Genomic DNA, 26,653 nt, shown 5'->3' with positions numbered 1-26,653 from the left:
CTGTTAGAACAAAATTAGTGACATAAATGATGCAGACTACTGCACATACAATTTTCTCTCAAAATAACAGAGGTGGTTTCCTTGTTCTCTCAACTTTCAGAAAACAAAAGCCAAGACTGTTTCTTCTACGTATTGTGATAACAAATAAAGCAAACCCCAGAATCTCTCTGTGTGTATATTTTGAGGAATTACTCTGTGCAAAAGTAAAAAAAAAAAAAAAATCCACTCAAAGAATCAGATCTGTTGTGAAGAATTTTGGTAAATTATCTGTTACCATCTCTTTAGTACTTTTCGATTATTGGTTTTCCTTGCTATTGTAGTTAAGACAAAGTAGCACTTTTAGGTGTTGTTTTTTTTTTTTTTTTTTTTTTTTTTTAACTTAAAATGGAAATTGAGCTGCATTTTTTTTTAAGATTTAAAATTTTGCTGTTTTAAGGTATAATGGTATAATGCTGTTTTAAGGTATATTCTGGCTGAACACAGAATGATGTATAAGGAAAAAAACAGTATATGCAGAACTTGAGAGTTTTCTTTCTGGTGCTAGAGATGATTATTCACTGAAATCAATAAAACTAGATTTTCAGTGATGTGTGCACAAAAATTTGTATGTGTATCCTATACAATATCAATTTGTATTTTAACTTTTCTGAGCCATATTTTCTTTGTGTCTGAGTCTTTGTGTACATGCATATTAAAGCTCTATTTCTGCCGTTTTAATTTTTGTTTTTATTGTTACTATGTTAGGAGGTAGCTCCTACCAGTTACTGCTGATATCAAACTGTGATTGTAATGAAGTAGTAAATCACAGTAGTGAATACTGAAGATTACCATTTTAATGACTAATTTTCCTGCAGCTTTTCATTGTAGGCCAGTACCATTCACGTAATAACTCTCACAGGGTGTAGCATGTTTACTTCTTACCATAACATTTCACGGAGGATTCTCTACTGATTTGTAAATGTAGGAACAAAACTCTAAAGCTGCTATTAAGAGAATTATGATGCTATATGAGCCTCTCTCCTGAGCAGACCATATGAACATTGTGGTGCCAGGTAGATCAGAAAGCATGGAAAGGTATTTCATGCAAGTGCAAGACTTGGAGGATGTGATTTGACATAACGTCTGTTCATCACGTGTGGTGCTTTTCAGGATTTCAGCTGCATCATCTAAAGCTGATTCTGCTTCTAACTGAATATGGGTTGGTGTACTACTTAATAAGACTCATGTAACAGTGATCCACTTTGAATTAAATCAACAGTAATGCATGCAGTTCACTGATGAAAAATTAGAAAGAAAAAATCTCTCCCTATTGCTTCTAATTATTGTTTCCTTTGCAATAGTAGCTCTATTGTGTGAAGATCATTTATAAATCAAACCGAAGCCATTTCAATTTCCATTCATTTTCACTGTTGGTAAGATCATGCTACATTTCCTGACTTCATCTGAACTTGTGGTTCCCATCTGTTCCGAATATTAAGTGCTCTGAAAATAAAGTCTCCACCATATAGGACTTATATTCTGCCCCTGCCTGTTTCTGACAGGTTAGAATGGTAATGGAATGTTCTAAATTTTTTATTAATAAAATGTGAAGTCTTCTAGTGCTCATATTTGAGCAGGATGAATAAGAATTACTAACCTATAATCTAAGATTGTTTTTGTACACATACAATTAATCTTTTTTTTTTTTTTTTTTTTTTTTTTTTTTTTTTTCCCTGGTGGGGGGGTAAGTACTTCTCATAAGGAGAATACCATTTCATTATAACGCTGCCTTCCAATATAAAAAGGAAATCTGCAAGTCTGGTTAAAAATTATAGGTTCCTTGGACTCACTATGAGATGCATTAAAATAAATGCAATCAGTAACCCTGTTGGCGTCTGAAATTTGACATGCTGTGTTGTTTTCTTGTTTATTTTAAACACATTCCTTTCATAATAGTCCATATAATGTGATAAATGTTTTATGCAAGAAAGCTAATACATAAATTGCTTTGTATAAGAGTTATATTGTATTGGTATCCCCATGGAAAGTAATGTCCATTAAAATTATTTGTATTTTACTATGAGCTTTGCTGTAGTATGTTATTTTTAGATATTATTTGCTGAATCATTTATTATTTTTCAATAAAATACCATCTCCTTTCTTCCCTTATGGAGTACAGCTATTAAAGTATAGAAAAGGAAAAACAATTATGAAATTACTTTCTTTGATCTATGCAGTTGTAATAGTAGTCCTTTTGCTATCTTCTTCTTCTTTTTTTTTTTTTTTTTAATTGTATTTATTGCAATAAATAGGGAATTCTGTCATTTTATTTCTTGTCCTATTTCCAGTGTGAAATAAGAGACTTTTCACTAGTTAAGGAGCCTGTCCTCCATTTTGAAGAGCAAAATTTCTTCTTCCTTTCCTCTCTTAAAGCAGTTATTCATCTCATCACCATGTTACATGGTGACTGTAAATAGAATCCACATTCCAGAATTAAATTAATTTTGGTGGATTGGGCAGACAGAGATTCTGTGATTTATACAGGAAAAATTGGGGAATATTTTCTTTGTATGCTTGTGGAGGAGGAAGAGATGCTAAATTTGTAAATAGTGTCTGTGAAATGCTGTAGGATGGAAATATTTTGGAGGTGGGTTTTGGTTTTGTACCCACTTACAGTTTCTGCACTAGCAATTCTAAGGTATTTTATGGGGACAGCTGGTTATATAGCAGCTGATGATCTCTGCTTCATGAAGTCGTGTTGTATTTCAATTGTATAGTTTTTTGTATAGCTAGTGTGGGTAGATTTAACTTGCAAAAGCAAGGATAATTCCATGAACATCATAAGCAAATACTGTGGGGTTTATAGATTTTTTTCTTTTTTTTTTTTTTATAGCATAGAATGTACTGTGTGTAAACATTACATTACATTTTCAACTGCTATTAGAGCTTCTCCTCTCATTAAAATTAGATGGTATTTCTCTGAAACTCTGAGAAATGGTTTAAATAGAAAACTTATATCAAAGAACTGTGTGATTTTATAATTCTTTTAAATTTAAAATTTTAAATTCTTTTAAAGAAGTGTCTAACTTCTTTAAGAGAGGATTATTTTTATCACATTATTTTAAAAGATTACTTTTTCTATCATATTTACTAACTCCTAAAATAAATGTGATATCAAGGGATGCATACTATTTTTCCTTAATATTTCTGGATGATTATGTAGAATACCAGATATTTTCTGTCTTTGTACCTATATTAGCCTTAGAGGTTACAATGCCTCTATTACCACTATCATATTTATTAGTGCTAGTAAGTATTACAGGCCTGTGATTGTATTGCATACTAGGACTATGCTTTTGCCTTGGCAAGAAGAAAGAATTTGGGGTTTTGGTTAGAAGTCATCCCTTTTATGAGCATTTTGTCTTGCTTTGGCTTTCCTATCACTGTGTTTCACCAAGGAAGCATTTTTAGACATAATGAAGAATCTGACAAACGTGTATCCCTACAGCATACCAAACAAAAAGCATACAGTTAGTATTTTCTGTAGAAATGGTACAAAGAGGGTTGTAGTACATTCATACTACTTTTTTGCTTGATGAATGTGCAACAGCTTTCATAAGCAAGAATCTGTCAGGAACAGTGATTGCTTAGTTGGTACCGCATCATAGCAGTGCGTGTTGCCAAAGTTTGTATTTAAACTTCTTACCTGAATAAATAAATAAATATGTGTATATTATATTAAGAGGGTAATATATTAAGAGGGTAATGTATCTGTTTTGCCCATGATAATGATTTGACAACAGAGCTACCTTCTGCTATGGTAAAGATTGTGGTAGTGCTCTTAATGAAAGGAACACGTATTTGTTAGATACTTAATGAATCAAAACAAAGTGGTTTATTTGGGTAGTTAGACTATGAAAAGATAAGTGTGAAAGCTTACCAGAGTATTGAACAAAACCAAACAGTTAATGTTTTTGTATTAAAAAAGAAAAGTTATTGGAATAAAGCAAAAAGTAGACTAAGAGCATTTCATAGTTCATAGGCATAAATACCTTAGTAGTTACAGCGTTGTTTGTGAACAAGGTCTTTCTTTCAGATCATAAAGGTGCTCTGCTCAGTCTGTTTTAGAGGGGCAAAAGTATGAGTGGAAAACATATGTTACCTGACTCTGTGATATGAAATAATCTTCCAGCCCCTTTAGAAGCCTTGAAATTGTGATAGAATTAACTGATAAATGTGCCAGAGGACATTAATTTTAATGGGAATGTATAAAATCAAATTGCAGAGAGAGAAAATATAAGTGAATTTCTTTACAAAAAGATTTTAAATGGGAATGGGTTCTCTTCTGTTAGAGTGAACAATAAAGGTGTTGAATAATCTGGTTTTGTGTTGTTCTTCTACTCACAACACACAATAGAAAATATGCTAATATGGCTGTGGTGGGAGGAGGTAATGCGAAGTCATTTTCTGCCAAAGAATGGACAAATACTTGACTGATGCATTTCTTACACTAGGAAGAAGGTGAGGTGGATAGACCAATAAACTGTGGAGCTATTTTGCAGTTACTTGGAAATATTTTCTTCCTTTGTGTTCAGAATTATACTAAGTGAAAAAAAAAATAAAATATATTTCTTAGCATGTGAATGCATCTGTCTTTCAGATACAATGTATGAATAAAAAAAGATGCTCAGGATATTATTTCAAATTCTTAGAAGTCATTTTGCATTCTTTTTTAAAAATACACTGAACAACTCTTCATTTCCCATAAACTTTTGTGTATATACAGTATTTCTTATGTATAGTTTTCATTAGATCATTTGTAATACTGTGGTACCACTTGTCTGCAAATAAATATATATATATTTTTTTCTGAAATTGGAATGGTTGTCAGATTGTGTATAAATGCTGTTTGTTGAAAAAAAGCATATTCTTGTTCTGGAAGCAGTATTTTGCCAATCCAGTGTAAACACATTTTGATGATAAATTTCATCGTTCGGTATAAAGGCAATATTTTATAAGCTGAAGAATTGCTTTACCAACTTTATTTTAGCTCTGCAACAAATGGATTAGATTGTGTTGATAGCCACGTGCAATATAAGGGTCTTCAAACTGTACTTGATTAAATTGTGAGTTAATTAATGTAGAATCAGAGATAATTTATATTGAGAATTGAGATTTGTTTTCTAACCCAGCTATTTAAACCAGTTTGAAAATAGCAGTTGTCTATAGCTATTTATTATTTCAAACTTAATATGTTCCAAGTGTGTTGTTTTGCCTAGTATAAATTAATTCAGGGGATAAAATAGATCAAAATGGGGAGAGGAACTCATCTGTTTCAATGGCTGTCATCAGTAAGGAGAAGAGAAGAGTACTAGCATGGTGGTAGCTTTGTGCCACAAAACTGGAAGGAGTACTTTGTACTGCCCTTGACTAAGGTTATTAGACTTCTATATCTAAAAACTATGTTAGATGAATTAGCACAAGCCTACAAAAATTCTTCCTATTATCAAGATAAAATAGGAACACCATTCTTTATAGCCAGTTGTTCAAACCTCTTTAAAATGGGGAAAAAACATTAAATCCAAATTTAAAAAAGATTCTAAAAAGATACCTGATAAAATTATGAATCACTTAAGCTAATTATTCAACTAAGCATGTTGCAAAACTGATCCCTTTGCGTGTGTTTTTTTTGTTTGGTTGGTTTGGTTTGTTTTTTTTTGTGTGTGTATGTGTTTTTTTGATACTTACAGTAATTAGTAGAATATAGTTGATGAGGCCAGCTGGTGAAGGTTTACAAGGAAACAAAAAGTGAAAGTACTCTTTTCAACTCTTTATGCTAGTTCTTATACTTTTTCCTATCTTTTCCTCTCGCCTGATGTAGAAACTCCTGAGCTAAGATATAAGGATGAAAGAAAGGACGGCAACACAACCCTTTTCACTCTTTTCCTCTTCTCAGAATTGGGGGTGGGGTAACAATTGCACAGTGTTGCATAGAGCCCTATGCAGGGAGCCTGAGGTAGATGGGGTCTGTGGTAGGCAAGGGTGCACAGGGTTGAAACTCTAGGCAGATCTCCAATTCTGATCTCAGAATGAAACAGCCCTAGGGGCAGTGCTTCACGGATACTAGGCAGAAGGCACACAGGAGTTCTGACAGAACCAGTATTTTGCTATGCTGCTTCAGGTAGCTAAGGCCTCCTGTGAATTCATGCTTCAATTATTGTGTTAATCTTTTGTACTAATAAAGTGTTGCTCTGATGGAATAGCTCATATTGTAAGGTTCACCTGAATAAGTAGGAGTTCCCAAGCTCTGCTTCTGTATCTCATGTTTACATTTCAACTTTAATGGTGAAAGCTGTTTCAAGAAACATCCCTTTCAGTTAATAATTAAACAATTTTTATTGCTGTTAGTAAGGAGCAGCATTCTATTTAATGAAACACTGCACATTTGTATGAAGTTTTCATAATGGAAAGGAAACCATCATTGTAAGCCTGGGTTATGAAAATATTGAAAATATAACCTAAACATTACAAATACATATTAAAAACAAACTTTTTTTTTTCAGTTCAATTGTTTTCTTCATAGATAAAAGAATATAAATGTTTACATTTCTTTATTTTGCATGTTCATAGAAGTTGGTAATGCTTCTTAAATCTCCCATTACAACTGGAACTTAGAGCTGAAAGTTGTGAAATCTCTTTTTTAATAAAGAAAATGGTTAAATTTATCCAGACTGAATGTGAATATATTGTATGTCCAACAGGAGTTAGTTAAGATGAGCCATGTCTTGCTGATCTTTAGTAATGAAATTTGGATATCGTGAAAACTTACTAGGATGACAGATTATCTGTGCCTTATTTTTGTCAGTGTTCTGTAATCGTACTAAAGGATAAAGAAGTAAATGTATCCTTGCCAATAGTATTTACTTCTTCAGAGACTTTATGACAAATATTTAAATCACAGCATCACAGAATGGCTGAGGTTGGAAGAGACCTCTGGAGGTCATCTGGTTCAGCCCCTCTGCTGAAGAAGGGACACACTGAGCCTCTTGTTCAGGTGGCTTTGGATTATCTCCAAGGAGGGCAACTCCACAATCTCTTTGGGCAGCCTGTACATGTTCAGAGGGAATCTTGAACCTCCTGAGTTTCAGTTTGTGCCCCTTGCTCTGTCACTGAGCACCACTGAAAAGCGACTGGCTCTGTCCTCTTTGCACCCTCCCTTCAGGTATCTGTAGACATCAATGAGATCCCCCTCTTCTCGAGGCTGATCAGTTCCAGCTCCCTCAGCCTTTCCTCATAGAAAAGGTGCTCGTGTACCTTAATCATTTTCGTGGCCCTTCATTGGACTCTGTCTCTCTTGTGCTAGGGACCTCAGAACTGGAACCGGTACTCCAGGTTTGGTATCTCCCGTGCTAAGTAGAGGGGAAGGATCACCTTCTTTGACCTGTTGGTAGTACTTTTTTCCTGGTGCAGCCCAGGATACCATTAGCCTTTTCCAGATGGCTTTTGAAGATCTCCATGGAGGGAAACTCCTACCTCTCTGAACAACCTATTCCAGTGCTCTGTAGTCTCTTCAGTAATAAAGTGCTTCCTGATGTTCAGACAGAACTTCCTGTGATGATAAGTACCTCCCGTGCCTCCTCTTCTCCACGCTGAACAGCCACAGCTCTCTCAGCCTCTGCTCATAGGAGTGGTACTCTAGTACATTGATCAGCTTGGTAGCCCTCAGTTTGACTCTTTCCAGTGTGCCTAGATCTCTCTTGGACTGGGGAATCCAGAACCAGACACAGCACACCAAGTGCAACCTCACCAATGACTGAGTAGAGGAGAAACAACGCTCTTTACCGTCTGGTGACATTTTGCCTAATGCAGCCCATCAGCCATCTTTGTGGCAAGGGCACAATATTGCTGACTCATTTTCAGCTTATAGTCTACCAGGACTCTCAGGTCTTTATCTGCAGAGCTGCTTTCCAGCTGGGTGGCTCCCAGCATGTCCTGGTGCCTGGGGCTGTTCCTCCCCAGGTAAAAGGCTGTACACTTCTTCCTTGTTGAACTTCACGAGATTCTTGCCAGTACACGTCTCCAGCCTGTTAATGGCTCTCTGGATGGCTGCATGGCCCTCTGGTGAGTCAGCATCTCCCCCCCTCTTTCATGTCATCTGGAAATTTAAAAGGTGTGCTCTACACCATTGTCCAGGTTGTTAATGAAGTTAAACAAGACTGGACCCAGTATTGACACCAAGGGTATTCCACTCGTTGTGCTCCAGTGAGACCTTGCACCACTTACCACTATCTTGTGAGTCCAGCTGTTCTGTCAGTTATCAATCCACCTCACACCATACTTCAACAGCTTCTCTATGAGGATTTAAAGTGGGGCAGTGTAAAGGCCTTATTAGAGTCCAGGAAAACACTCTTCCCCCTCATCCATCAGGCTGGTGATTTCATTAAAGAACCTTGTCAGGTTGGTCAGGTGTGACTTTCCTTTGGTGAATCCATGCTAACTACTTCTGGTAATTTTCTTCTCCTTCCTGTGCTTCTCTAATCCTGGAAATAGCTTCTATGATGAACCTTCCCATTAACTTCCCAGAGATTGAGGTGAGGCTGAGCAGTAGTTCCCTGGGACCTCCTTGCCGTTCTTGAAGATAGGAGTGATAGCTGCCTTCCTCTGGTCTCCTGGCACTTCTCCCACTTGCCACAATTGAGTAAAGATTATAGTGTCATGACAATCCCGTCTGACAGCTCCCTCAGCACTCATGGGTGCACCCTGTCTGGATCCATGGACTTGCGAATGTCCAGTTTGCTTAAGTATAGCTTAATTACATGATCATCATACACTAAATGTACATTTTCCTTGCTCTGTCATCTTTCAGCCTGGCCTCTGGGAGCTGGGATTCCTAAAGGCCGGTCTTGCTGGAGCCCTAGGATTCTGTCTGTGGATACTCTATCAGTGGATACTTTAAGTATTAAAGTCTACTGTAGAAATGAATTTAAAATGAAATTGAATTTATGTTTGAATTCGAAAGTGTTTGAATTCAGAATTTTGCTAGTAATTATTTACTCATGGTCTATAAAGGTATAACATGTACATACATATATACATGTATGTACATATATATGCTTCAGTTATAGCATAAGTTTCCTGGTTTCTAACTTAAAGTGCAATACTGTCATCTGTTTGACCCTCTATTAAAAAGTCATTTTAAAATTTTGGTCAAAAAAAAAAGACAATAGCATCCTTCCCTGTGTGGCAAAGATCCATTTCTTTGTATGTACTATCGTGTTGCTTTATGCTGCTTTTTTGTATGCATTTTTGTGTGAGTAATCATGCTTACCTGAAAGCTCATGTGGACAACGGATATTGTTTTAAGTATGGGATATGAAACAGTTTTGGAGGGCCTGGCCACATGCTTCATGCAAAGGAGATTTCTGAGTGGGTTATATGTGTGCCTTTAAGTCTGTAGTATAGCAACAAAGTCTGTAGTATAGAAGGAAAGCAACCAAGTTTTAGGACTGATTTAGCAGATGTGCTTTTAGTAAGCCTCTCTCTTTCCGAACTTACCAAATATAAAGCTGAATTCAAGTGAGTCCTTTCTGACCCTTCCTTTCTTCCCATGCAGTTAAGTGTGGTTAAGCTGGTGTCTCTTGAAGACAGGTAAAGATTCATGGAGTAGGGCATTAGGAGTAAATGGGTTTCATCTACCATTAGTGCTGACTTGTGCAATGCACACTTGGATGTTACATTCATGGCAGACCAACTCTATACTTAGATGAGAGCATATTTTACTCTACTAGCGTTTATCTTGGTGTCTTTTTACTGAATATGTATACATATATATTGCAAACTTTTATTTATGTATTAAATGTGAAAAATACACATTTAGGTGTACTTGCAGCACCCCTGTTTGAATGAGAGAACATGGTGTCCATTCTGGGTCAGTTAGTACTTTTATTCCTCTCTCTTTTTCATTTCAATTATTCTGTATCGGCTTCTCTAGGTTTTTATTAATTGCTGGGCATTTTAGTTGGAATTTAAGTAGCTTGTCTCGTACCTCAAACTTCATTTTTGAATTATCATCCTTTTTTAGAACTCTTTGGTTTTGCTGCTTCAGTTATGGAATGTAAAATAAACTAATACTCATAGAATTTAATACACAATAACCAAAATATTGAATGTATATAAAACAATACAGAAATGGAATTCATATATAATAGGCTGTAATACATAAAAAGAAAATGATTAAACCATATCTCAGTTATCATAGATCTTTTTAACAGGAGCAAAATCTGTGCCATTAGTTCCAGCCCAGTGTATTTCCCATTCACAGTGCTTTAGTGCATAACTTATAAATCTCTCCTCATCATCCTATATTACTTTTTCAAACTAAGACTAACATGAAGCAAGACAGGGTGAATGAAAGTCAATGAAGGTCGACTAGACAATCAGATTATTAAAGATTCTTGGAAGAACACTACTGATCTATAAAAGAATTAGCTGTGAATTTCTGTATTCTCACTGATAAGGTGCACTTCTGTAGACTGCAGTATAATTTCTTTGATAATGTGTTTTCAGATTATACTAGTTTAATCTGTTTAAATAGTATGTCTGAATGTCAGTTCAGTACTCTGAAATACTTGGTAGGTTGCAGAAGCCATATTTAACTTGTCCTCTCTCCAGGGTGGTAAAGAAGAAAATTTAGTATACAGTTACATATTGCATTGTCAACAGAGTTAAGGTTACATATTTATTGCATACATGTTATTGGTAATTTTCTGTGCATTTTTTTCCATCTGTCACTGATCATTCATTTTGCAGAATAGGTCAGCTCTTGGGAGTTCACTATACAATGAAAGAGGTTACCATTTCTGGGACCTATTCACAGCAGAAACAGTGAACTGGTCTGTTTGAACTTAAAAGCTCTAGTATGCGTATCAGTGCTAGACACTGCAGATGATAAAATAGAAAACAACCTAACTAAGCAGAAGAACACTGTTTTCAATCATAAAAACTTATTTTAGCTTTAAATTTATCTTTGTTATTTCTATTCCAGATCTGTCTGGAACTTAACTACTTTTTTCTCCCCTGTAGAATTCGATCTAATGAAAGATAATAATTCTACCTACAAAGCTTGTTTTATTATGTTTCTGGGACTGTATATAAATAATGACAGATTGGATTCATTCATCAAGTACTCTAACTGAACAGTAGGTCAGCATGCTTGACTACAGTGCTACATGCTTATTTATATATAAAGTCTGAACTACTGCATGTTCTCAGTGCCCTGCAAAAAAAACAGACACAGTACAATTAGGTTTTTTAGCCCCTTCATCAGATAATTAGTTCAAGAAAGTTATCATTAGATGTTTCTATACTTGGTATGAGTACAGCATGAAGAGTCAGGGGAGTACAGCATAATGAGTCAGGGGAGGGTCAGGCTGGGTGTCAGGAAAACGTTACTCACCAAGGGGGTGGTCAGGCACTGGGACAGGTTCCCCAGGGCAGTGGTCACAAAACCAAGCCTGACAGAGTTCAAGTGTTTGAACAACACTCTCAAACACATGGTCTGTTTTTTGGGTGGTGCAGTGTTGAGCCTGGAGTTGGACTCTGTGCTCCTTATGGGTCCCTTCCAGCTTGGGATATTCTTTGATTCTGTGATTCTCTGGTACTATTTCATATTCATTTTATGAGAAGATGTTCTTGTGAAACTGCAAGTTTGTATGTGTACATATATATACATATGTATTATATATATATCTACACAGAAATAAGTATGTTAATTTTTCCTCCCAATTAATACTGTCACAGAAAAATGCAGTTATGTGTGAAGAGTAGCTAGCCAAACAGAATATTTACTGATCTTCATTACAGGCTGGCTGGCTGGGAATCCTATTAAAATACAAATTACTATAAATGACTCTGGGTCTGAAAAAGAAGGATGATATTCATAGATACTAGTATAGTAAAGAATGCTGACTGTGAGATTACAGTGCTGACTGGGAGATTTTTACAATGTTTCCCAGTGGATCTTGAAGTCACCTCCAACAGGTGGTGGGTTTTTATGAGCTGACAGGAAAGGATGGGATTTGTTATTGAAATGAACCTGAAGACCTCAACGGTTTCAATGCACTGCTATTTTATTTATAAGTAAAGATTTAAGAATAGAAATTTCCATTTGCAATAGCAAAATGCCTGACAAAAGTTGTGACTTCAACCACAGGGAATGTAAAGGATATTCAGATGACATCACAATACATTCGACAGGTTGCAAATAATTTTTGTAAACTGGGAAGGTCATGAGGCTTACAAGGTAACGAACAGGGAGGTAAAAATCTTTTTCTGACCAAATAGAAGCCAGATATCCAAAAAGCACTGGAAATGTTGACTACTAGTCTCTGTGCTATTTAATACCCATAATCTGCTGTCACTAATTTTTACCAAAACTATTTTTTCATAAATGTTGTTTTGGATGTTGAAAATTCTACACTACACATAGAAGATATTTTAAGATGTAGTAATTCTATTATTTGCAATCAAAACATCACTTCATGCACCCAAATATATCAGTTATATGAAATAAATTGTTTATATTTTAAAGGTTTAACTTCTGTTATAAATTTGTCATGTTGGGCATTTATGCTATTTATTGTTCATGAATTTGTTTCCTTTTTAGCTAGGGCAAACCTGTCTGCAGCAGAGAATCATACTCTCTGTGAAGGGAGGATGATAATATAAGAGTGTCCTTCTCCTAGCATGTTAATGGAAGTAGAGAGTTTAGTTTATCTTTAGAAAAGCTGAAGTGCTAGAGAGAATGTACTGAATTCGTGTTTGTCTGTGCCTAATTTAAAACTTTCCTGAGTTGTCAGAAGACTTTTTTTTTTTTTTAAACTGCTTTGGTTCTTGTTGAATGATACATAAGGCAAATCGGTCAGTGGTTGATCTCTGTACCATTTGTCAAATGTTTTTAGTAGTTAAAATCTTCAAAATTCGCACATAGTTGGTGTTACAGTCCTCAGATGAGAGGAATATGCAGAAGTGAAGATATAAGATGTTGTCAGATCAAAATTAAAGATGAAATTTCTTACTACACTGTTTTTTAGAGTGATATCAGTAGACATTAGACGTCGGTTTATGAAGAAAATACATGGCCACTGCCCAGTCTGCAGTTGTTTGGATGTATCTGGCCCTTTTTCTCTTCCTTTTGGCCTATTTTCAGCTTTAGTGGTTTCTAAATACACACCCCTCCAAAGACTTGCCTTGTATCTATAGTTGGAAGATGCGCAACTAGAAAAAATCTTTAGTCCTTAAGAAATCATTGCTCTGAGAAACTGCATTGGACCTATATAAATCACATCCAATAACCCCAGATCGGTGCAGTTTAAATGTGGTGTTGTACCTATAATCTTGTTGGTGGTCTCCTTTATCTCTGGGCTATCTTTTCAAAATTTGCCTTGCCAGAGTCTCACCAAGTCACCATAAGCTGCCAGCATGCAGTTAAGTGACAAACTAGTCAGGCAATTTGGAGCTGTGGATAAAGGTGATATATAGCACAGCAGGAATATTGTTCCTATGTATGTATTCACCTGAGGCTCAGTGGTGGACTAGATATTTCAAAATTTGTTTTGCTTCTGAGTTCTGTGATAACAAGACAATGTTCTTGCACACCCAGAATGCCCTCAGGTATTCAGGACTTATGATTCCATATACAGTGAGACATTCCTGTGCAGTTTGGCAGGAAAGTACAGGTTTTATCACAAAATCAGAATATAGAATTTGCATTTCTGTTGTTTTCACTGGGAATATATACTGCTCAGAAAAGAAAAACAAACAAACAAAAAAAACTTGTTGAAAAAAAGAAAGATATGCAGATGTCTTAAGTGTATCCAGAACAATTTTACCTTCTTCACAAAGTTCACAAACTGTTGTTCTTTTGAGTCTACCTACAAAACATTACATTGGTTCAATAGTTAGTGTTTCACAGTTATTAAATCTTATTAGACACAATTACAAAAAAAAAAAAAAAAAAGTTGTAGAAATACATATAAATCTCATTAACAAACTAGGTGGTAACATTGTCATTCAACTGATAACCGACATGGAATGATATATTGCCATGAGATGCCAGTCTGATGTGGAACACAAATGCAGTATTATATTTTTAGTTAATAACTATTAACAGCTTTCTTTTAGTAAAAATGCCGAGAAAAGGGTTATAAACTTTGGATATGAATTCACATTCTATGCAGAGTCAGTGATGCATAGCATGCACAGCATGATTCTGTAGGGTAGCAAAATGAAATTTGTTAGTGTTTCAATGTTTGTGTATAATTTATGTGAATAGTGGATATTGGGTTATCTGCATATTAACAGACTGACAAGAATATCTGAATTTCAGTTGACATCATTCTTTCTTCTTCTATTTGTCCTCCTTCTCCAAGAATATGATTCCCCTTTTCCATGATCCTTCTCCATACACATCTATAGATGTGTGTGCATATCAGATGTTTTCTCTACAACTCTTAAAATAAATAATAGTAATGACAACAGTAATTATCTGTTATCACAGAAACAATTAACGAGCATCTTTCCATAGTTACAGTGAAAATAGACTGTATTATGCATATGCTCTTATCACCTGTTCAACTGCTACATGTGTATCTTTTTTTTGTAGGTGACAGATCAGTCAGTGAAAGCATTTGCTGAACATTGTCCTGAGCTGCAGTATGTTGGTTTTATGGGCTGCTCTGTTACATCTAAAGGAGTCATTCACCTCACCAATGTAAGTATCATAGCAACTTTTAACTTGTCATTAGTGTTTCTGACTGTTGCCAAACAATAGGTATGACAACCAAGATAAGTTTATACATGTGACAAATGACACTGTCACAGATAGAAACATTACAAGATAAATGAACTTTGCATTATTTGAACAGATGTTTAGACTTCCCCGTGTTAAACTGTAGAAACACATATTCCAGGGATGGCACTTTTTCTTAATAATACTGTACAGTCAAATGGCTTTAAAATACCTAGTTACACTAGACTTTATTGCAAAGTGTTGTGGTGTAGCCCCAGCAGGCAGCCAAGTGCCACACAGCTGCTTGCTCACTCTCCCCAGGTGTGATGGGGGAGACGACCAGGAAGGTGAAAGTCCAGGAACCCATGGACTGAAATAAAGACAGTTCACAAGGTGAAGCAAAAGTTGTGTGCACGAGCAAAGCAGAACCAGGAATCTATTCACTGCTTCCCATCAGCAGGCAGCTGTTCAGCCACTCCCAGAAAAGCAGGGCTCATCATGCAGAATGCTTTCTTTGGAAGACAAACACCATCCCTCTGAACGACCCCTCTTCTTCCTTCTTTCCCAGCTGAGCTTGACAGAGTAGGGGATGGGACATCCCTCTGGCCAACTTGGGCCAACTGTCCTGGCTGTGTCTCCTCCTGGTGCACCCCCAGCCTCCTCGCTGGTGAGGCAGCACCATAAACTGAAATGCCCTTGGCTCTGTGCAAGCACTGCTCTGCAACAACTAAATCATCACTGTGTTATCAGCATTATTTTCATCAACACTGTATTGTGTAAGCCTCTACAAAGAAAATTAATTCTATTTCAGTGAAAACCATGACACAAACACAATAAAAAAAAATTTGTAATTGGAAGTTCAAAATTCCTAGTGTGAAAGATTTAGATATGCCCCTTACTGCAACAGTATGCACATACATTTTGTATATATATCCATATCTCTATTATAACTTTATATATAGTGTGACAATTACATTTTATTTCCTTTTCTTCTACATATGAGGAGTGATATGTGGGAGAACTTCCTTGTATGGACCTGTGGAAATTAATAGAAGTGCTCAGTAAAATGAATTACGTGGATGAAGTGAACAAACAGCATATTAGTTAAAATTCACATCTGAAAGTAAATTGAGAGATCATGCAAACACCAGGGAGAACAGAGGAAAATGCATCTGGCATAGATAAGATAGTATTTAAAGCTAGGACTATATATTAGGATTAAAAAAATAAAATATAAAACAGGGAAAATGACACTGGTAAAGGTGACTGTAGAAATAGGAATTGAATATGACCAAAATCCAGTAAACATCGAATTGAATTAACTTGACCTGACTGGAATAAAATAAAATAGAATAGAACAGAGCAGAAGGGTTCAGACCTTCAAAGATCATTGAGTCAAACTGCCTGACCACTTCGGGACTAACCAAAAGTTAAAGCACGTCAATGAGGCCATTGTCCAGATACTTCTTGAAAACTGACAGCTGTGGGGCATCAACCACCTGCTCCGGTGTTTGATCACCCTCAGGGGAAATAAATTTTTCCTATTGTCCAATTTGAACTATTCCTGGCGCAGCTTTATGCCACTCCCGTGAGTCCTGTCAATGAGGAGCAGAGGCCTGCACCTCCCTCTCTGCTTCCCCTCCTCAGGAAGTTGCAGAGGTCCAAGAAGTTGCCACCTGGACCTCCTTTTATCCAAACTGGACAACCCAGGTGTCCTCAGCCTCACCTCATAGGCCAGCCTCCTATGCCAGCCCTTTTGCTGGCTTTGTTGCCCTCTTCTGGACAGATTATCGTACCTTATGTCCTTTACATATTGTGGAGCCCAGACCTGCATGCAATATTCAAGGTGAGGCCAGACCAACACTAAATGTAATGGGAGCATCACCACTTTTGACTGGCTGCGTTTAATGCACCCCACAGTGTGATTTGCCCTCATGGCTGCCAGGGCATGATGCTGGCCATGCTAAGCCTGCTGTCACCAGCATCCACAGGTCTCTTTCTGCTGAGCTGCTCTCCAGCCATTCATCTCCCAGTCTGTGCCTGTGTCTGGCATTGTTCCATCCTAGGTGCAGAATGCAGCATTTACTTTTGTTGAACTTCATGCCATTGCTTTAACCCAATGAGGATTAGAGATCTTCATTGTACTAAGTGTAGAGCATATTAAATGAAAGTGGAATGTGGCTGAAGAGATTATATTTTTTTGCTGTTCCTCTTATTGTTGAACCGAATCGTTTAGCATATCTGTAAAATATTTTCATCAGTTTAGGGCAGCTCAGTAGCTAAAGATACAGAAGAACTGAAAACATTTCAGAAAACACGCAAAAAGAAATACAGCAGAAAAATTAATTTGCATGGTAAACTTATGGCACGTCAAAGGATACAGTTTGGAAGGTCTTTAGTGAATATTGAGATGATATGTAAAAGGCTCATATATCTATGGGAGAGAGAAATAATACAATTATTTTCATGTCCTAAATAATTCACTGTAGGTTTTATTTATATACACAACATAAATACAGGAGGTAGATAATTTACAAGTCTGACATAGGTTCTGAAAACCAAGATTTTCTTGGATGTTCCTACATACATCACTTTTCTGGTGCATTCTTCAGATACTGAATTGTTTGGACCTAGAGTTACCGAGTATTTAATGGATCTTTGTTATATCTTGTTCTTTAATGATGTGACTTCATAATCCCATTTATTTGGTTGAAGTTAAGAAAAGTCAAGATCTTAATTTTTCGTATTAATATTTATGATTTTCATTATGGTTTAACAGTAATTATTAGAAATCCTGATGTACACAGTCCTTCAGAAAATCTCTGTCAGGCAGTTTTATCACAAACTTAGAAAAAGTCAGATGGGATGAGCAGTTGGTACATGTGCTTTTCGGTGGGGCATGAAACTTTGTAATTCATGTTTCCTTCTCTCAGATCTTATATATACAAACTTTTTGTAGACCAATATTGCTAAGACAGTGATTTCTTCTCCTTAAATTCTCAGAAATGACTGTGGAGTTTGTGTTTGCCTCCTCAATTGGGGAGTTCTTTTTTTTACTTGTAGCATTCATGTGAATGTGCTAATTATATCAAGTACTTTTTCCTTTATTTATCTTACTTTTCAAGATTCTGTAGTATGCTGTCCAAAGGCCTTTTTTTTTTTTTTTTTTAATGTATCTTAGAATTTTTTAGGTTGATCAAATAATGTCCGAGTAAATTGTAATAGCACTAGAAACAAACAGTATTTTCAAGTGGAACATTGCTGGCAAAAAGCGTGTCATTGCTCACTGCAAGATTTTATTGGATTTAAAGCAGTGATTCTGAAACGCCTGATGTTTTTGAGTAAATGTATTTTGCAGGTTAAAGGAGTTTGTGCTGTCTTGCTCCTGGAGTGTAATATAACTAGAATTTTTCCTGGGTTGAAAGTTGAAGCATATTCAAGGAGGAGCTTGAATTATGTCTTATTATTTCTTCTACTTCACTTTTCACGGGTAATATGTCATGCCTTCTCTGGTGTGATGTCTTCTGTATGGTTTGCTATACATTTATTTTACATACAAGTGACTTCCTGTGCACAGTGGCAATGTGTGTGGGTTTTTTTTGGTGTGGGTGGGGCAATATGTTTGCTGCTACTTTAAGCTGACATCTTCAGTATGGATACATGCAATAGCAAAATTACTATGAGAATTCCAGCTTCCTAATTCTGAAGCTATTGAGAAGTGATACCTGGTTCATGTCTTCCTACAGTGACTTCAGTAGTTGTTTCCATGCTCCTCTGACAGGTGTGTTACTTCCCTCATAGTACAGCAAGCAGTCTTAACTAAACCACTGAATTGAACTGAAGTATCTGGCACAGGCAAGTGTTCTGTTTCTACAATTCTTATTTGGAGGAAATAACCTCCATCAGAGAGTGATAACAAATATTTGTGGAGCAATAACTATATCTTAAACTGCTGCATCTGTCTTTTCCAGAGTTCACCTGTTAATGACATCATTTTTTTTGTTTCAAACATCATGTATTTCTTATGGCCAGTTTTGTGTTCAGTTCATAACTGGTTAGTAATGATACCAATCCCGTGTTCTAAGAGGATGTGGAATCTGCTCTTAGTTCTCCATGGCATGTAAGTGTGTCCTGCGAGGCTGAGCAGAGCAAGTACCGTCTGTCCTTCTGCTTCCTGCATGCAAAGTGGAGATAACAGCACTGGCCTCTGTTGTAAAAGGGCTTTGAGGCTGGCAGATGTATAAAAATGGAGTGGTTTATTATTACTGCATTTTCCCTCTGGTAATGTTAGCTTCTCTTTAAAAATACTGGCACTTGAAAATTCTGCATTACAGTGCTGCTGAATCACAGGGCTCATTGTGTGGTATGGTAGCGAAAATGTTCTATGATTTAGAAAAGAAACATTCAGTGTTTATTTTCATTATTTTTGGTCCTGAACATTGCAATATTAAAAAAATCGTAATTGATTTTTGAACAAAAATGTGTTATCACTCTAGTGAATTAACTTTTCTTTGAAGTTTTTACAAACTACAAAAAACACACCTAAAATAAATAATGATTTTTGGGCAGGTGGAGAAATACAGCATGTGTTTCCATCACACAGAGAGGGAGAGAGAAGAAGGAAGGCAGGGAGTATATGTATATGCAATTCAGACTGTTGGAGTTGCAGTTGAAAACAATCTTTTTTTCTGATGACCTAGAATGTTTTATTGTTTTGTAGTTATAATGCATGGAAGTGTCACAAAACAGCTGAAAATTAGACCAACGTTTCTCAACTTTGTTGAGAAATAATGAGATGTAATTTTATTTCTAAGCCATTTCCATGGGTTCCTGCCCTTATGTGTATGCTGGAGTAATTGCTTTGTGGCAGTATACTTACATTTACGCTTCTACACCTCGGACTTCTGAAGGACTGTGTTTGGATAAAACTTGTTATAGACATCTTCATCTACATAAGTGTGAATCCTCATTAGACAATTATTTTTCTAATCAGTTATAATCTGTCAGATAAAGTTACCTGCATTCCTTCTTCATCTCATAACTGTTACCTGAGGGTCATGACCAACTGCACCAAGTCACCATTACTGAGCTGGTGGCCTGTATGACGTTGATCAAGGTTCAGATTTATAGAGCTCAGATTTATAGAGTTCAGATTTATATTTATGAGTTATTCAGTGCAGATGTTATACACTTGACAGATTTATAATGGTAATGTAGACTGATGGCTAGACTGATTTTGCAAATATTTTCTAAACTGAAGTATTGTATGGTCCCTTACTTCAATTACTGATTTATTTTTCCATGAAGTACACTGCCTTTTTATGGCAATATTTCAGCATACCTTCTAATCTTAAAATCATCTTGCCTCCTAAACAAGAACACGAGGGTTGTTTTTTTGTTGTTGTTTTTGGTTTTGTCTTTTTTTTTTTTTTTTTTACTTTGGCTAGGTCTGGAGAAAACAGTTGTTTTTTTAAAAACAACTTTTATTTACATAGCAAACTATATTTCATAAGATTTGTTGAGCAAAATTGTATTCGCTGTGTCCCTCCTAAGAGATTCTTTTCACCATTTTTAAGAATTTGATACTTGCACTTGACTGCAGTATTGCAATTAGGTAGAAAAGCCATTGCAGAAAAGGCATGACTGAAAGGGTTCCAGTGCTCTATGGTATGTGAAAGTTTCCAAATCAAAAGGTGTTTGTTAGAAGTACGTGAAAGCAAAAACCATAGAGAGTAAATTATGATTCAATGATAATGAAATTTAACAGCAATTATTGTTTCCAATTTATAGATTATAACTCTTGTATCTCAGGTAATATATAAGCAGTTTAAATGTGCATGCAAGTAGCACTTTTTGGCTGTTTTACAGTGGGCCTTACCTGTAGAAAGGAAAGTGGGATATTTATTGTGTAGCATAACTTGTAAAAGTATGCATGAAAAAGTTAAAAAAAAAAAAAAATATTAGCTTCAAAGATGTATCAACTTGAATAAAAATGTCTTTCATTTTCCTCTTGTGCTACATGACAAAACCAAGGAATATAATGAATAAATATATTTCCTTAATTAATGTGTATTGTAAATTCAATTTTTTTCCTTAGACTTATATTTTATTTATTTTTTTTACAAATGCATACAGTCTTCAGAACAAAGTTCTTTTTTTGTCTTATGTAAGTGATAAAATTAAACTGTTGTTCTTCTAACACAGTTTTGGAACATTTATTTCTTATTTAAGCATTCCTTATTTAAGCTCAATGTTCTGCAATGTTTAACTTTAAGAAATGAAGTTAAGTGTTTTGAATGTGCAGAACATTAAATCAGTCTATGGGAATATAGTATCTTCTGTACCTCTTCAATCATTTTCCAATTTTTTTAACCATGTATGATTAATATTTCACAAACATATTATATCACAAAAATATGTATCAGTTACTTCAGTTTACTCTTAACTCAAAATTAATGTATGTGCCTTTTTAAAAAATAGTTTATAGATTCCATTGCCATAATAGTAAAAAGAATATGATTTACATTCTTTTTCTGGTTGCTATTTTTTATTTTTTTGTAATCATACATTTCCTTTGGAGGGCTTAAATCAGAGAGCACTTTATTCCCCGAAGGCATATATACACAGAGAGAGTCAAGAAAATTAAGCTTAATTAGCAAAAGATGTGAATTTAAAGTTCATTAAGTCCTTATAAGCACTTTCCTTCAGAAATAATTTGGCTTTAGATTGATCTTATATGAATTATTTTACTTTTAAGGAAGTATTATATGCACAGGAATTGGGAGAAGGAGTGTGTGTGTGGGGGAGGGGGATTTAAAATCTCATTATATTTGCAGGTCCTTACAGCTAAATACAACAGTTGATAGCACCCTCTGTGGAAAACTACCTGTGATCCAAATGGTAACTGTAATTTTTACAATCCAGAACTTGATCCTAAACTTTCCTGGTCTCAAATCAGGCATTCTCTCTCTCCCCCTAATAGTTTTCAAATGCTTTAGTTTCTTGATTCCACATATATTAATTCCAGTAATCAAGACTTGAGTATTATGAACAAGCATTCTAGCACAGAAATGGTATGATAACCTCTGAGTCTTTTAAGTACATTGACTTCCATAAAATTTCAATTAATCCAACCAGCAAAAGTGTTGTAGAAAAGCACCTTTGTAATTTAAGATATGTGACCCATAAGTAGTGTTGTATTTCTTAAAAGCAAAAGTTGTTTGTTTGTTTGTTTGTTTTTTTAAAGAATGTCTTTTTAAAACAACTGAAGCTCTGTTTTTGAAATTTCCTTTGCCCCAAACCATTTTGTCATATAAGTTATTCTTTTGCATTTGTCATTCAATAATTTCCTTTCTATAAATTTTCATGGGCAGTCTCCTCATAAAACCTTTACGTACTGGGCTGTCAATTCTTTGCAATTAGTGCGACTGAGAGGAGGGAGCCAACATCCTGTTCCCTCCTAATCACATTTGTCTAACTAGACTCCTTCTGAAATTTAAATGCTATTATGCTACCTTATTCAATTTTAGCACACAGTTTTTCCTGAGTCAATATTCAGTAATTTCAGTATGGCTGTGTATATGTGTAGCAAACAGTTTGTGTAACTCTTCCTCTTTTCTGTTAATTCTTTCACTTTATTTTTTCATTTCACATTTTTAAGGCTTCTGTCTGTTATTTGTGTTGTCTGTTTTATTGTCACAATGAATATTCATTTTTCAGGCAAAAGGTTTTGTGTGCTGGAGTGAAGCTTAAATTTTCCTCATGCTGAGCATTCTTTGTAGAGGTATAGAATTAAGAGTTGGAGAAGAGTGTGAATATTTGTAAATAATGGCCCTAAAATTGCATGAGAAAATGGTATTGCTGCATGATTGAGGGGAAAGAAAAAAAAAAAGGAAAAAAAAAGCCTTTATTCATCCTGGTGCCCTAAGACTGACTATTCAATTAAAAGAATATCTTTTTCCATGGAAAAATGCTGAATAAAAGTATTTTATAAAAGTATAATAAAAGTATTAATCTCAAGATTTATGCATGCAAGATTCCAATGTCCCTGCTGTCCAAATGTCTGCTTCAGAGAGGTTATTTTTTATTTTTTTTATATCAAACTAATTTTAGATGTGAGGGTTAGAGGTATTATATAAAGCTTATGTAATTGTTCTTGCTAATTGTTTATAAAGCTGTAAAGAATTTGGCACTGTAGCATTGATCCCTTACAAATAGCTTTTCAGATAAAATATAATATAGGGTATTTGGAATTAAAGTATCCTCACCACACACCTTTGTTTCTGTTGTTGTTGTTTAAACAAGTCAGGTGAATATATACAACAATTGCCTGACTGGCGATTGGATGTTGGTACCTGTGATTTAAGTAAGTCCAGGAGTATTCTCTTCACCTGTCGTGATCAGTGCCAAATCACTTCAGGAGGTCCAGTGCTTAAGGGAGTGTGTGTCCTGTTCTGCGCCCCTTGAAAACCCTTGAAAACTCATCTGAAATGGCAATAGTGAGGTTGACAACTTATACCTGAAGACTTTGTATCCACCTGAAACAGTCTCTTTGTACTACTAAGATAGCAAATTTGCTGCTGAAAACCTTAGCAAGATCTGCTAAGGTTTACTGGATTGAGTATATTGTGCCTATTAAAAAGTAGAATTAACTTACCAAGTAGGTCAAGTGTGAGGTAGATTTTTTTTAATGAATGAATGTGATGGTAAAATAGGCAAGTGATGGTTGAGTTACTGTATATTGAATATAATGGTAGACCATCATTAATGTGAAAGTAAAAAACAGTGAGGGAATGATCATTCTCCTGTGACAGTGAAAGCTAAAATCTACTTGTGAAACCCTAATAATTTGGTCACTGACTAGTACTTGGATTTCAATGTAGTTTTTGAGTCTACCGATGAATTCTTTTTATTGCATTTGTCATTACCTAAGCTGGGTAAGAATTACGTTGTCTGAAATAAGTCATATTTTAGTTAAGAGTGCTGTTTTTCTCAAAGGCAAGATTCTCAACTTTTCTTTGAGGACTCCTGGTAAATATTTTTTAATGCCATACAGCATATGCATTGTTCAATTGTCTGTTACATTTATTTCCTAGGGTGAAAAATCTGTTGCCCCATGTAAATTGTTATATAGTTACTTCGGTGGACCAGTGTTTAGTAGGTTTGACTTTGATTCCCATTTCCATAACAAACTGTAAATGTGATAATAATCAATGTATTTGTGCCATGTTTCTCCATTTTATAAATAGGGGATAAGGCATTAAATCATCTTGAAGCAACATAAACATAGATAATACGGAAATTAATAACATGGGAACATATTGAACATTTCATCATTGCAGGAATCTTACAAATCAGTCTTTATCAAAGTTGTTTTGCTGCAGAGATATACACATAACATTATTCTTTAGAACTCTTGGCTTCCTTGGAATTGGGATAGTTGGTCCTAATACATTTTGTGCAAAAACACATTGGGAAAGCAGAAACAAGCTATTCCAATATGTTGATATTTATAGATCCCACATCTTAAGTGGAGAAATCTTCTACATATTGCTGCTGATATATGAAACACAATTGTGATGATCTTTCAGAGTTTGTCCACGCAGTTTATTTGAAAACAGTAGTAATAGAATGATTTCTGCATTTCAGGAAGCACATTTTAGAAAGGAATCATTAATTCACATTATTAGAACTGCACATAGGGCTTCAGTGTGTCATAGGCATTGACCATGTCATTGGCAACATGGTACAAAGGCTGAATTATCTAATATGAATAGCTTTGGAAAGGTGAGGAAAGTTGCTCTAAACATTCCCTTCTTCTTGTAACATATGGAAAAATGAGGGTTGGTTGTGAGCTTTTTTTGGGGTGCACAGAAGATTGAGTGCACCCTCAGTAAATTTGCAGATGACACCAAGCTGGGGGCAAATTGATCTGACAGAGGGTAGGAAGGTCCTGCAGAGGGACCTGGGCAGGTTAGGAAAGAGGCTAATGGGATGAGGTTCAATGTGGCTAAGTGATGAGTCCTGCACTTTGGCCACAACAAACCCATGTAGTGCTACAGGCTTGGGGCAGAGTGGTTGGAAAGCTGTGCAGAGGAGAAGGGTCTGAGGGTGTTGGTTGACCACCTGAACATGAGCCAGCAGTATTGGCCAAGAAGGCCAATGGCATCCTGGTTTGTATTGGGAATAGTGTAGTCTGCAGGAGCAGGGAGGCGATAGTCCCCCTGTACACTGCTTCAGTGAGGCCGCACCTTGAGTACTGTGTTCAGCTTTGGGCCCCTCGCTACAAGAAGGACATCAAGGCCTTGGAGCATGTCCAGAGAATAGCTACAAACCTGGTGAAGGGCTTGGAAAGCAAGTCCTGTGAGGAGCAGCTGAGGGAGCTGGGGTTGTTTAGTCTGGAGAAGAGGAGGCTCAGGGGAGAACTTACTGCTCTCTACAACTACCTGAAAGGAAGGTGTAGGGAGCTGGGGGTGAGTCTCTTCTTGCAAATAACTAGCGGTAGGACTAGGGTGCATAGCCTCAAGTTGTGCCAGGGGAGGCTTAGGTTGGAAATGAGGAGACATTTCTTCTCAGAAATGGTGGTTAGACGTTGGAACGGGTTGCCTCGGGAGGTGGTGGAGTCACCCTCCCTGGGGGTGTTTATAGAAGGGTTGGATATGGTACTTAGGGACATGGTTTAGCAGGTAATATTGGTGGTAAGGCTTGGACCAGATGATCTTGGAGGCCTTTTCGAACCTTAACAATTCTGTGATTCTACGGTTCTTAGATAAGTCTTCCAAAATTCCTGTTAGAGCAGAATGTACGAAATACAGAGGCTGCAAGATCTGTTCGTTCTACCAACACATTATCAGCCATTTGCTTCTTTCCTTATCAGCCAATAAGAAATAGAAGTGCAGTGGGATTACAACGACAAACTCATTGCTACATTTTAGTAATAGGAATACTCTTCTCTTATTTCCTCAAGAAATACCCTTCAATTATCTCTCAGAGGTCAGGTTGCGTAATTTTATGGTTGTTCGGCAGAATTATTAGAAGCAATATGTATTTTTTCTTCAACTTTTAGATTGAAGAATGTTCAAACGTTCTGGAACAAAACACCAGAACACCAGTTTATGTGGAAGACTACCTACATTCAAAGTCATCTTTTTTCTTTTTCTTTTCCTTTTTTTTTTTTTTTCCTTTAATACATTGACTTAATAATTAACTACTGAAGTGGACTGGTTACATGATCTCAGTTGTACGCTTTTATTTAATCAACTCCTTAGTGACTTAAATCACTGAATAGGATTATTTTCTCTCTCTTACAGGGAAGGTAAATTTAATTAAGTGTCAGTATTACCTAATGCAATTATTTTTTTCCAGAGTATAACAGAGATTATTTCAGAGAGCTTAAAAAGCAAACACCACTTGGAGGTTATTATGATTAAACTGATCCATTGTTTGAGGATGCTGCAGAAATCATTATAAATTTCCTTCTATGAATCCATAGCTCATAAAAGTAGTAAGAGGGTTTTGTTTGCTTTTGAAGGAGATTATAATGATTAACAATAGTAATAAATCAGGTTAATCAGCACATAAATCTTAAATCATCCTGTTCTGCAACTCCAAATTTTGTTACTTGGAATATCAAAGTTATTATTGATGGCTGTACAGGTAAGACTACAGTAGAAATGCTATATTTTCCCAGGAGCTTGTGATATTTATGCAGTTTGAAAGCCGTAGACTCTAAAATCTTTAATCACATGCGTTTGAGTATATGAGCATGAATGTGCAGTCTTGTCTTTCTTCTCTGACCTTTTTTTCTTATAATTAAGTGAATTGGTATGCCACCTTGGCATCTTACACTCTATATAGTTAAAATGAGGAAGGCCTAGGCCTCTATTG

At 35.9% G+C, this 26,653-nt stretch overlaps 1 protein-coding gene across 1 annotated transcript in view; it reads left to right on the top strand.

Moving 5' to 3' along the window:
• FBXL17 (F-box and leucine rich repeat protein 17) overlaps positions 1–26,653 on the top strand; it is a 310,952-nt gene that overhangs the window by 78,800 nt on the left and 205,499 nt on the right. The window contains exon 5 of the mRNA XM_084503911.1: positions 14,642–14,749. Coding sequence (XP_084360037.1) covers positions 14,642–14,749 — 108 coding nt within the window. The remainder of the gene's footprint in view (positions 1–14,641; positions 14,750–26,653) is intronic.

Source organism: Aythya ferina, assembly GCF_964211825.1.
Source record: "Aythya ferina genome assembly, chromosome: Z".
In the NCBI taxonomy this organism is placed as follows: domain Eukaryota; kingdom Metazoa; phylum Chordata; class Aves; order Anseriformes; family Anatidae; genus Aythya; species Aythya ferina.
The sequence above is the reverse complement of the archived record's forward strand: the minus strand, read 5'-3'. Positions and strand labels throughout refer to the sequence as shown.